General features: G+C 39.8%; 1 protein-coding gene across 6 annotated transcripts in view; it reads right to left on the bottom strand.

Moving 5' to 3' along the window:
* The window catches only part of STAU2 (staufen double-stranded RNA binding protein 2), a 170,634-nt gene that overhangs the window by 24,237 nt on the left and 132,853 nt on the right, over positions 1-13,544 (bottom strand). The window contains exon 14 of one of the 6 annotated variants that reach the window (XM_030499616.1): positions 272-650. The exons of the other annotated variants lie outside the window; for them this stretch is intronic. Within the exon in view, the coding sequence (XP_030355476.1) occupies positions 597-650 (54 nt within the window). The 3' untranslated portion in view covers positions 272-596. Of the gene's footprint in view, positions 1-271; positions 651-13,544 lie in introns of those variants that run through there. 6 annotated transcript variants of the gene reach the window in all.

Raw genomic sequence — 13,544 nt, 5'->3', positions numbered from 1 at the left:
TTGGTCCAGCCTGTCCTCCCTTATGTCCTATTATAATAGTGCTGTCCTTGTGTGTTGACCAGACAAGTTCTATCCCGCTCCACAAAGTATTAGAGACATTTAGCAGCCACTTTCCATGAGTAAACATTTTTCTGCTCAGAACTCATTCTTTGTCATCTGAATTTGCATCCCTTCAAAATTTTGCTATTGGTTCTTATTATGTCCTTCTCAGATAGATTAAAGAGTCCCTTAGGAACCAACAACTTTTATTTTGTAAGTAAGTATTTTGACAGACTCAAGTCAGCTCCCAGCTTTTTTCCTTTAGACATTACATGAAACGAGCTTTCAAGTCTCCCAACAGAAGGCATTTTTCCCCACTTCCTCCAGCAAATACTTGTTTAGCGGCTGTTTTCTGAACTTACCTCAAGGTTTCCACATCCCTTTAAAAATGCTGACATCAGGACTAGATGAATTCTTCCAGCATCAGCTTGATCAATGCCATATACAGGGATACACCTTGTAACTCAGAAATACTATTACCTGTGACATTCGCGGTCAAGTAGTCTTATGGGAACTCTTATGCAGATGCCAATCTTATACGACCTCTGATCAGTTACTTACTTTTTGGCTAAAATTCTCTGTTCCGTCAGTATGGTTCTGATCCCTTGCTCCTGGATGAATAATCGTGCAGTTAGCTGTGTCAGGATGGACTTTGTTGAATCAGCTGGGCTTACCATATTGTATTCTACAATTTACCACCATGAAACACTCTGCTGGTCTTTATGCTATCAGCAAACATTACTAAGAGATGATTTTATGCTTACTTCCAGAACATTGATGAACATACTGCATATAACCCAAGGCTGAAAACTAAACCTGTGTTTTATATGTACAAATAAAGTGTTTATTTCTATATAGTGTAGAGAAAGAGCAATAGAGTTTATCATATACTGGAACACATTTCTCAGGATAACTCAGGAAATGCTGAATATATAATAAAAATAAAAGATCAGGTCACATTTTTTGCCCTAGTCTTCAGTTTTGTGTAAACCAATGATACGATTGAAATGGAGATAGATATATACATATGTGCCAAGAAGACACTGCAGGTCAAGCTAGCTGATTTCTGTGCAGATTAGGTACATGAACCCTCATTTTTGAGTCTAGTACATAGCATGCTCAAAATCGATGGCCACCTCACACTTTGGCAGATTAGGCTTAAGGAATACATATGAGATCAAAGTCTTGAACTGTGTGTATTAACAGAGTTAATAAAGAAAAAAAGAAACAAAAAAGAGATACCTAACCCACGCTTTGGTTATGATGTGAAAATAAAGTTGAATATTGCCAGCAATATAAACTATTAAACATGAAGCTTGGAGCTTTCAGTACTATGCACCTTCTTAATGCAAAATACCCTATTCTGCTGGACTGAAATGTCTGAAGGTGTCCAAAGAGATCTTGCCTACTTTTGGTGGGTTGGCTCTGGCTGTCAGTTAAGCCCCCACCCAGCTCCTTGCTCATTCCCCCCGCCAGCAAGATGGGGGAGAGAATTGGAACAGCAAAAACGAGAAAACTCATGGGTTGATAAAGTCAGTTCAATAAGTGAAGAAAAAGGAGGTAAACCCAAGTGATACAAAGGCACTCACCACTTCCCACCAGCAGACCAACGCTCAGTCACTCTGCAAGTGTTGGCTATCTTGGAAAAACTCTCTCCTCCCCCAACCCCGCCCCCACCCCTCACCCCCCACACCCCCCCCCCACCGCTTTATTGCTGAACATGATGTTAAACGGCATGGAATATCTCCTTGGCCAGTTAGGGTCAGCTGCCTCAGCTCTGTCCCCTCCCAACCTCTTGCCCACCCCAGCCTGTTTGCACTGGGGTAGAGTGAGAAACAGAGAATACCTTGACCCCAAGCACTATTCAGCAGCAACTTAAAAAGTGGTGTGTTATCAACGCTGTTTTTGTCACTAATCTAAATCGTAACATCATACAGGCTGCTATGAAGTAAATTAACTCCATCCCAGCCAGATCCAGTACACTACTGGGCAACAATGGAGTGATAGTGGGTACTGAATTCAGATTATGAAAACAAGTGGTCAGAGTATTCTCAGCTCTGCTTTAGCCAAGTGGGTGTTTACCTCATTTGGCTATACAGGATATAGAATTTTAAACAGCTGTATATCCTGAAGTCAACAGCCTGAGACTGTAGATTGTTATAACTAAGAGAGCTATGAATGCCCACCTCCTCTAAATAATATTGTGTTTCTTTTAAGAAAATAAAAGATATCTGTGTAAGAAATGATAGGACTCCTTCCACACAAGACAAGCAAAGGCTTTCTTAAAACATGAGCTGTGCTTCACTGAACTTGTACTGCTTTTTTAAAAAATAGGTTTTTATATTAAACCAATTTGTCTTTATTGCCTTTCAGTCTTAAACTTCATGGTCTGCTTGCTTCAATATTTGAAAATCAATTATTTCAAAGTATTAATGTTATGAAGAGTTAGTTGGACAGATTACCCTAAAAGAGATTATTCTAAACATTCAAACTGCTTGAAATTATTTAGGGTGGGTGGCCTTTCTTAGATGTAAAAACAATGACTGTCGTTACATCTTACCCTTTTATTAGCTTACCAGCTCATTTTAATTCCCAAAAACTCATCTACTTATATACAACTCACTGTACAGTAGCAGCCTGCACTGTCTCAATGACAGGATATTAAATACCCTGCACTCTGTTTACATTTAGTGTAGAAAGAATCTAGGTCTGTTGCATCTAGAAATGGAATTAAGTTATCAGAGAATATTGATTTCAACCTTGAGAAATGTTGTGGCTTTGATGAAAAACTTAATTGTGAAATAAAGTTAAAATAAAAATGAGGTAGAATGTAACCTATTAATTCCAAATAGAGTATTAGAAATACGAGACAAAATTAAGTCCTGAAAATTCAGGTTTCTGCACCATCCTCATTCAACTGTGATGTTATTACTGGCCAAAATCACTTGGGTTTGTTCCCATAGCTTAGCTAAAAGTTTATTTGTTGATATATGATCCCAGAAAAACCATTCTCTGAGTTGGGATGGGAAAACAGCTTAGACATCCAGCCCTTCCTCTGGAAAGGTTTTCTAAAGGCTTCACTGCTTTGGTCAGACTTGTGTGTCTGGGCTCATAATCTGGGAAGAGCAAAGCCATGAATCCCTCAAAGTTATTATTTTATATAAAGTGACCTGTTCTCAGGCTGTTATTCCAACCAGAGAGGCTGGCAAGAGAGATGAGGGTTATACCTACCTATAGTATAATAGGCTCTTCCCACTAAGCTCCTGAAAGCTGAAACACTGTGGATTTTCTATCTTATAAATATCCAGTTTAAGAAGAAAAAAGTATCTGGTAATCCATGAATTTAAGTGATACTGGGATCCCATTACAACCAGAAACCTTTGGACCTTTCTAAGTTTTACAGTCCATTGCCTGAAGCGTTTCCTTGAGTTACTTCTTGTTGAGTTCAGCGTGTTGAACAATGGGATTTGAAGTTTGGAGGAGGAAGATTTGGACACACTGGAATCATTTGAGATGTGAACATCAGGCAGGAGAACAGGCATGGTCCACGGACTTTCAGTGCTCTTCAGGGCCACACCCAGAATGTTTCATTCAGACCCCCAGGGTCTGCATCAGAGCAGTTCCCAAGGTGCATACACTGAACACCGCAGGAGCAGGTACCCTTTGCCTGCTCCAGGGGCCTTGCTGCAATGCCTCCTGCAACCCACGTGCTTGGATTATGTCTGGGGAAAAATCAGGGTGGAGAGAGGGCAGGAAGGAGGCCTTCTGGGCACCTGCTCCTTGTCCCTGCATGAGGCTGGGAGATAGCCAGAGGGTATACCAGCCTCAGGAGCTTGGAAGCTCAGAAGTGATTTTCTACATAGTGAGCTCAAATATTTTTGCCAGTAGATATATCAAATGGATCAGAAAACTGGAGCAAGTAGGTGATAGGGCATCTCATTAAACTGACAGTAAGATTGAAAATTACATTATTCTGAATTTTGCTCTTTTCTAGACCTGAGAAACAGAATATCCTGAATCCAAGGTTTCCACAGATGAAAAAAACACCAAATCACATTACAAGTATTCAGGCAAAGGAGCTCTGTCTTACGAGAAGTCATATTCAATTCTCATTATTATTTGTCAACAGTGTCCATCCTCAGTGAGAAATTTTAAATTCCTTGGTAAGTTTGAAGGAAGTACATAGGATGGATTCAAAACGTGGTGTTGTGTTCTTCCATTTAATATTGTGTTTTCTGTTTGTTTGTTTGGGGTTTTTTCCCTAAGGAAAGAAGCACCACTTCTTTACGTTCTCTTGAAATATTTTTTCTCACTAGTTCTGATGAAATTTCACTACTTCTGATGAAGGAGGAAGTGGAGACGCCAACGTTTGATGCTGATTCAGAGGCACACATCCAGAGTTGTAAAAGCTGCTGCCTAAAAGGGATTATGTGTTCCTTGAACTGTTACACACTTAAGGAGATATGAAAAAATTTCCAAATTCCAAAATGATTAAAAAGATAGAAATATTCCCACAGAAAAAAAAAAGAAAAAAAAGAACCAAAAAGAAGGTTGATAAAATGGAACCTATTCATGCCAAATTTTGCCAACACATTTGATATGAATAGGCTGTCAGATGTCCTGGAGTTATTTATACAACTAGTCTACAAACAAGAACTGTCAGTACCAGAAAAAAAATGGGTTTCATCTGCTTATTTTTTAGTTCCAGAACATTTACAAACCTGTAGCAAAGAATAATCCACAGACTGTTGCGTTCAGTAGATTATACAACAAAGAATCAGAAGACTGGTTTGTTCTGCTATAATTTGAGGCTGATTAAGTCATGATAGGGACTGTACAGACCATATATGATGTGCAGTCTTCTTTGACCTCATCCTCTAGATCCTAGTTCAAAGAGTGGAAAACATCTGAAATGAAACCAACTTTTCAGAGCTTTCTTAGTCAGATACGGGCTATAGCATAGGCCTGATGGTCACTTTTCATGGAAGCTAGTTTCATTGTCACTATTCTCAATCATTTTTTTGAAATACGTATAACAGCTTCATATCACTTTTCATTTTCTATAAGTGTAAATTATTATCTCTCTCTTCCTTTGAAAGGTTCAGACAGAAAGAAAAGTTAGACGCTTCACTAGTCCTTGGTATTTATCGGAGGATTTTTTTAATCAACAAAGAATCACAGTGGCTGCAAATCCGAATGTAACAATCCAGGAATTACTGAACTACTGAAATATAGTGCAGTTCAGTTTCAGTATAACCCTAAGCTTTATTGCATTTTTCTCTTTAGAAGCAAATCTGCCTTAGGCAATCTATTTTTGACAGACTAGAGTACATCCTCCATAAACCTAAATTCATATGGTAAGCTCTTATTCGTAAATCCAATTTTATCCTTATTTTGGAGGGAAAAACTAAAGATAAGGATCAGTTTCTACGCTTGCCCTTAGCTGCTTCAGAAGAAGGAATGCAAGCTGACAAAGCTTCTTTATTTCTACTTATTATTCTAATTACTTCTCCACAGTTTGGATCATGATTGCTTCTATTTATACTGGGAGCCTACACATAGCACTATTTCTGCATGACTGCTTGTCAAACAAACACCTCAAACAATGATAAACAGCTCCCTTTCATAATTAGAAATTCAGAATTTTTCAGAGGAAACAAGTGAAAGATATTTTTTAGATAGAAGGTGGCTGACCTGCAAATTGGAGATGTATACCTCAGATTTATTAATAGAGACAGCTTGAAGTAAAACGAAGTCCTAAAACTAAGATTAGGGCTCACAGTACATAAAGTAAACTTTCAGTAATAAAGCATATTAACACATGGGAAATATTCAAAGTTCTTAACAGGTTATGCAGTATGCTGCTATACTTCGTAGGCATACTTTAAATGTACTTCAAATGATCCTGTTCTAACTGAAAGGTTACCCACCATTAGCATTAAATGAATGGGGTTTTCAACTAGGGAGAACAACAAAAGCTCTGCCTCTGATTTGAAGGGTCACAAGAAAGGATGAGAGTGAAATACCAGCTTTCATTTACAAACAAACCAACATTTTAGGTCTGGTTATAAAGTCTTTACACATGGTACAGTTAGGAAAACAAAACCTGCTCATTGTTGCATGTTAGGAAACGATGCAGTTAAGTTGAAGTGACAGTCAAGTTTCCATCTGAAAATTAGGGCGGCTAATGGGAAGCATTGACACAAACTGTTTTTAGCCTCTATGTAAGAACCTGACGTGCCAGTGATGTGCCCTACAGGTCTGACTCGCAGGCTGCTCTGCGTGACAAACTTCCTCCACGCGCTACAGAGCAAAGTAGCACTAAGGAATTACTTGAGAGGAAGTTTGTCAACCTATACAAATTTGGGCAGAAAGAAAGGGACAAACACTTTTAAGAGAGCAGTACTTGATTTCCTTCCAAGGAAGCTAACATAATGCAGTTCGCTTGTTAAGAGCCTGCTGTGGCAAGGTGTTGAGAGCACCCCAGTTCAATGGGCTGCAGTCAGCGTGGGATGCTGAGCACATTTTAAGTTGCACCCTGAATCATGCAAGCATCCAATATGCTCACAATAGTTCTAGAAATTATCCTGAAGGTTTGCGCATAACTCACAGCCACACAAAAAGAAGGTTAGAGCATATGGCAAGATTTTTAAGTGCTCTGAAAGACATTGGAGAACTTTACATGCAGCAACAAAATATTACATATCCAAATGCTTCCAAGCTGTTTGCAAATATCACTATATGCTGTGGGACTGATCCTGCTGTCATTCTCCTTTCATTTCAGCAATCCCCTGCTGAGAATCTGAGAGTATATTGGCCCCACAACTCTTCATGCAATGATATTTATTGAAAAATACCAGCAGAGAAAACACGGAGCTGTTGTTAGAAGATGCTGATGTAAGCATAATTCCTTCAGATGCTAACAAAGGTATATGTATACAATTACACTATTTTGCAGGTTCAGATTTGTCCTGTCATCTACCCAGTGTGTCTGCTCTAGCCTAGCAGTTTCAGTAAGGTAAGCATGTTTCCAAACAGGTGATGCGATACCTGAGAAATTCCCCTCTTCTCCCCAGCCCCTTCCTCTGCCACTCATCCTGCGTGAACAACCATCCCAGAATATGTTATCTAATCCTAGAAGCTCCTTTTAGTACTAACTTACTGCCAGTTTTGGTCAGACAGCTGCTTTATCTTACCCTGTACTCAGGGCTCAGATTTTCACCCACTTTGACTGACATCAAGAAGCAAATTGCACTACCCTGTTAATCTTTGAGATTGTCACAAGGATTCACAGTGCGGCATGTTGGCAGTATGGTTTAACTCAGACCTTCTGCTCCAAAAGTGAATGTCCCTTACACTTCAGATAAGGAAAAGCCTTTGCTAAACCCATACTACAGCAGTGGTTATTCAGGTATTTCTTTAGGTGCCAATAATCTGCTCAAGCAGTTCTTCTCCCCGCTTCTCCACTTCCCCATCACCATTACAGCCCCTGCAGATGCTCCTTGTGTGATTATGCTGCTGCAACTATCTATCAGGACATATCAGTGACTGGCCTACAATTCATTTGCCGGGAAAAAAAGAAGTTATATTTAATGTTGGTCAGTTTTCCTACCTATCTATCTCATTCATCCTACAGGCCTGAAGAGTTGCACCAAGACAAGGGGTGGCATGGCAGGCATACATGTTAGTGTCCCCACTGACAGATGGTCTGTGCAACCATGCCCAATGAACTACATTAAAAACATGATTCACTGGGAAAGTTAATTCAGTTATACAGGCTGACTCACAACAGGAACCACAGGTTGATTGTGGAATAGTGCAATTATGCTATTCTCTAGAGAATACCAACACTAGTTTGGCAGGACAGCTAGGCCGATCTAACACTGTGCCACTTCTAAAATTAGCTGTCCAATCTATCCCCTCCCATACCAGGAACATGCTCCTGCCCCCAGTCTTCCACCACCATATGCATTTGTTGATGCCCAAGGGGAGCCATAAATCTATTCACATATTTCCATAGGGTTCATTTCTCTGAACCGAGTCCCTGCAGGGGCAGGCGATGGTGCAAAGGAGCCAGAATGACCATGAAGTTGGGAGTAAGGTGGCAGAAAAGGGATAAGACCACCTCTTTTGGAAGCAGCTAGCAATTAAGTTGGTTTACTTTTAGTGTCAGACTACATAATGACTAACAACATACAAAGAAGTACTTACTACCTGTCTGTCAGTCAATCCTCCAGTGAGCATAAAAGGGTAGGTTCATTCTTCTGACTTAATGTGGTGGCATGTGTTAGAACTGGGCAAAGAAAGTGGATTAAGTTCTGCTGAGCTGAGAGTTTTGGGAGGAGAGAGGCATGGCTCATTAGCTCCACTAGGCACAGGGGAGGGGAAGGCGGCTTTTCACCTAGGGGCTTAGGTAAACACAAAATTTTACAGGAAAGTGCTTGAAGAAGTCAAGCTCGAGAGGAAACAGACTAAAGTTTGCATCTTAGCTGTCTTTTTAATTAACAATGGACACACATTCTGTGGAAATGACACATATAGGATTAATTCTGTTTAGTCTCTATCCTGTGTATTTTGTAAATTTTTATAGCCTTTTATCAATTCTTTGGTAAAAGGTTTCTGAAATGCAACTTCTCTCAGTTGATGGTTTGACAATACAGACACTTTGGCAGTAACAACAACTACAGAGGAAGAAGGGCTGATTCAGCATCCCTCCTAGCCTGATATTTTCCACTTCTTACAAATGCCTATGCTCTAAATGAGAGAAGCAGGGATGCACAGATGAAGAAAGTCTGGTAATAAAATAACGTGGTGCTTAGAAACATGCTCTCTACTCTGAAAACCTAGGTCTAGTGGAAGGTGTCCCTGCCCATGGCAGGGTGTTGGAACTAGATGATCTTTAAGGCCCCTTCCAACCCAAACCATTCTACGACTCTATGATGATTCTACCATTCTATGAATATAGACATAGGAACAACAACAACAACAATGAATTAGAGTAAATTGAGGGGGAAAAAAGATTTTATCCCCTCAGATTATTTCTCTCTCTCACATTGCCCACATCACAGCCTCATCTGATGGTATGCTTTGCTCCTCCTGCTAAGGATGCGGCACTGTGCAGGCAACAGCATAAGATTCCCAGCAAGACAAAGTACAGCTGTCTGACTCTACAGGTGGTCATCTGGGAGAGGAAAGACCTGGATTTCATTTTCTACTCTTAAGTTTGTTGTCTATTTTAATCTAAAATTTAAATTTCTAATAAATATTCTAATATGAATATTTTTAGGTAATTTTAAGGTATAACAGTAACCTGTATTTGGAATTAAGCTACCATTAATATGATAGGAGCCTAATTGTTTACAGGGTGAGTTACAGATCCATAGCTCTTGCAACATGTTCCAATCAGAACATCGTAGGCTTTATTAGCACTCTTTTTAAAGCAGCTAAGTCTTTGACTCGCTATAACTCTGAAGACCTGTTTAAAGTCAAAAGACAAAGTGAATTTAGTCCCAGTCTTTGAGGATTCCACAGAATGTGTCAGGAACTTTGGCCATTTGTGGGTAACACTCTACATAGACAGTGCTACCTCTACGGACATACAGCAACAAGCTTGATGGACATAACCTGAGAGGTCATTAGGAGCCTGACCAGACTTCAGTGTGGCAGGGGGAGCAATTTGGTTAGCTTTTGTAGGCTGCATGTATGTTTGGGAATACAGTGACCACCCCAGTTAGCAGCTTACAGGACTGCAAGTGGACTTGAAGCTAAGTGCTTCTTCACTGATGACACGTTTTCTCCCAGACAAGATCTGTCAAGCCAGTTTTCATTTTAATTTTTCTAATAAAAGATATGGGTCTAAACTACTGCCATTATAAACGGGATGAAACCATGACTTCTCTGTCGTGGAATCCAGCCCTTCAAAGTTTAGGCAGTAATTCCAGGTTGTTTTCTTATCCAATACTGCTTATTCACCTGTTACCAGCCCCACAATGTTTTCATTCAACAGAGCAAAATTTGCTTGATTCCTACCTCTCAACAAACAGAAATTAACTGGCTTGCTTGCAACCATGCATGAAGACATTAGACTCAGCTGCTGTATATCTACAGCAGGCCTCAAGTTAAGATTAAAGCAGTGTACAGTGCCAAGTAAATTGACCTATCCAGCAGTTTTCTCTGGAAAGAATACTGAACAGAACTGTAATATACCTCCTCTGATTTTCTTGCGTCAGCACTAAAGATAATATTAGGTATTTGCTTCACATCATTTACAAGGGAAAAAAAGCTTGCATGGGAAAGTGTAGCAAGGAGCTGAAGTGGTAAAAGAAAAGACTGGTGAAATGCAGGTTGTGAGAAGGAATCTGGACAGAAATAATGAAGGGCATTAAACCCCTTCCTTTACTATTCACTTTCTCCAGGGCTACATCATACAGTAGTGCTCATGCTTAAAAAGAACAGCTTGCACAAAGTGGTTCTGAACAGGCTCCTGCTTCACTTGCATGGCCTTACCCTGGGAGAGAGCTGGCACGGGGTGCAAAACCCCCATGTCCCACCAAGGTCCTCACCCGCCACCTTGAGGCTGGGTTTTGTCTGGCAGTCAGTCCCAGCCCCAGCACTGCTGGCAGAGATTACTAATTATGGCAGTGTGGGCCTGTAGTGCTGACACCTGCCTACCCAGACCAAAACGTGCAGCTTCCTTCACGGGAGCCTCCTAGAGACATCACATTTGAAGAGCTGTCAATCACCCATGCCCTGGGCCAGATTCTTGCAGGTGACCTGCAAGTGAAATATTTCCCCCTACTAATCCCTAGCAGCCACGAAGGGCTCTCTTTAACAATGTGAGATGTCACTATGTCAAGCAAAAATGGTACTAATTTCTGGTTCTGAGGTGAAAGTTAAATTTTGTTTCCTAATAATTATTTATATCAAAGAAGAAGACCGAATCAGTGACCCGTCCTCTGCCTTTAGTTTTCTTAGAGTCCTCTGTTCTTCGGGACAGCAATAGCCATGGGAATCACAGCTCTCTAGGGCCTGGCAGCTCCTCAGCCCAGCAAATGTGCTGTCTCACTTTGCCTGTGGTTATGCTCTAGTGAACAAAGAGCAGCAAGAAAGCTGAGCATTGAACAGCCAAGGGAAGCAGGGACCAAAGGACATTCCATCTCCCAGCTTTAGAGGGGTGATAATGGGACAGGTAAAATCTGTCTGCAAAACATGATCTGGGGATGGCATCATCAGTAGGGACTTCTTAACCAATACTGAAGGTAGAAACCCAAATCAAAATATGAGCTTGGAAGTGTGTTACCATTCAGACATTCATTGTCCAGCTGATATGTCAAACCATGGCTCCCTCTGCCAATAAAATTATAAGGATCTAGATACTTGGGATTACATATGAGAGAGAAATCTTAATGAATTCAGTACGGCACCTTTATGTTGCTTATTTTATATGACTACTCAAATACATATATTTTAAAAACATAAATGTATTCCTTCTGTGGGCAGACAAAAATATGGCTATTGGCCCTCTTGAAAAAACAGCTTACTTAGCAATTTTTATCTAGATTTGGTTTACAAATGAACTATGCACATAGAAAAAATACATCTTCTCTAAAGAAAGACTTTCAAAGAACCTTATGAAGATTAGCAATGCATTGGAGCCAAATATTTCACTAAAAGAACTTTGAAAAAAAATACTGGTATTCTTTCTTGGATTACTCTCAAACGGAGGCTTCTGACTATAATCGTATGCAGTACTTGTGTGATATGGACAACTGCCTTGGGACTGAGAAATCAATTCTGCAAAGCACTAAAAACGTTGAAGATCAGCACTTTGCGGGATACCGCCAATGTTCTTTCTGGGACCAGTTACTTGCTGAGACACCCAAACTGACTTAGTGCTAGTGATGCATTTCAAATGTTAAACATGCCCTGCAGATCTGAGTACTACTTCAGTAAATGATTTTTCCTTCAAGCATCTACAGATAAATCCTTTTAAGTCCCTCCTGCAACAGACCAGTGTTTATAAGTATACAAAAATTCTTCAAGAAAAGCTGTGGACTAACTTTGAAGGGCAAGGTATATGCACCATGCAAAAGTGTGTTTTACTGGAGACAGTTAAATCTATTGATTGATTGGGAATGGATTAATTAATTTTATAGAGAAAATACTTGTGAAAAAATAACTAGGTAGATGTTGATGGCTTAAGAAGATCTGACGGTAAATAAAGGATCTATTTCATAAGGCATGTAGGGACTACATTCATTTTACAATGTCTTAGATTGTTTAATTATTCAGAACTTAATCACCAGTTTTTCCTATTCAGCTGCAATAATTCTGAAGCAAGCTAATACTTGAAGATTAAAGAGGTGTTCCAAATGAGTAACTAGAGCCCCAAAACTTCATGGTGAAGATTTAGAAAAGGCTTAGCATGAGTAGCTGTGTCAGTGCTGGTTGACTTTCAATTATCTGCCCATGGCTTGATTTTTCAGAAAATATTTGCTCAGTTCTGAAAAATCAGTTTCTCTGATGACTTTTTTTAAAATTGAATCATCTAAAATCACAGGTCACTTGAAAATGTATTCTCTCTTCCTACTAATGCTTTTTGATAACTATGTTTTTTACAGTTCTAACAATAGTGAAACAGCAAAGAGAGAGTTTCTAAAAGTGAATCTTGTCAGCAAATAAACCATTGGTATGCCACTTAAATAGCTGCACTCTTGGCATGCTAAATTTTCAGGCTCTGATAAGATTTTGGCATGATCCTTTAATTATTCTTGCAAAGAACACAAATAATTGAATCATGAAGCACTCGGTTATCTTGGTGTTGTTCCCAATCAAAGGCAATATGACTATATGCAAAACATCACTATTGTTATTACAATGTAAATAAGGCAGTAAAACCCTAATAAAGAGATAAAAAGTAAATCACCACAGTGTATTAACTCTGCAAAAAGTAAATGGTCAGCTTCGTCATCCCCTGAAAAGAGGGAATAATAAAAACTGCTTTAAAATGCCTATATAAAGACTGAAGAAGTAAGCCGCTTTCCTCATGGAGTTTCTCAAACTCTCTTCTACAGCACAACTGTCTGTGTATGTTTGGGAAAAAGGGGTCCAAAAGCTTCACGAATTATTCAAGAAATCTAGAAGCATTACAAAGGACGTGTCCCAGGACACTTTGGCCCTGGCTCAGACCCTCTGCTCAGCACACAGACTAAAGGAAAGCATAGTCTGAGGACCTATAGTTGGTGCCCACTGGTGATTATTTTCTTTGCACAGATCCCGTAATGCCAGTGTAGGTGCAGAGGAACAGTCTTCACCGTGTTCCTTCTCTTTTGCCATGCTCTCTTTTTCCATTCTGATCTCTCTGGACGCATGGATTAGGCAGAAAAGTCAAATGCTCCAGGCCATAAACTGTTTTGTTCCTGCTCATAAAAGGGATGTACACAAGGAAAATCCTGGGTTATGAGTGGAAGTCACCACCTACCTGGTGCTTTGACACGTTGTATAAA

This window comes from Strigops habroptila, chromosome 1, assembly GCF_004027225.2.
Source record: "Strigops habroptila isolate Jane chromosome 1, bStrHab1.2.pri, whole genome shotgun sequence".
NCBI classification, from domain to species: Eukaryota; Metazoa; Chordata; class Aves; order Psittaciformes; family Psittacidae; genus Strigops; species Strigops habroptila.
Note: the sequence above shows the minus strand (reverse complement) of the source record. Positions and strands in the feature narration are given on the sequence as shown.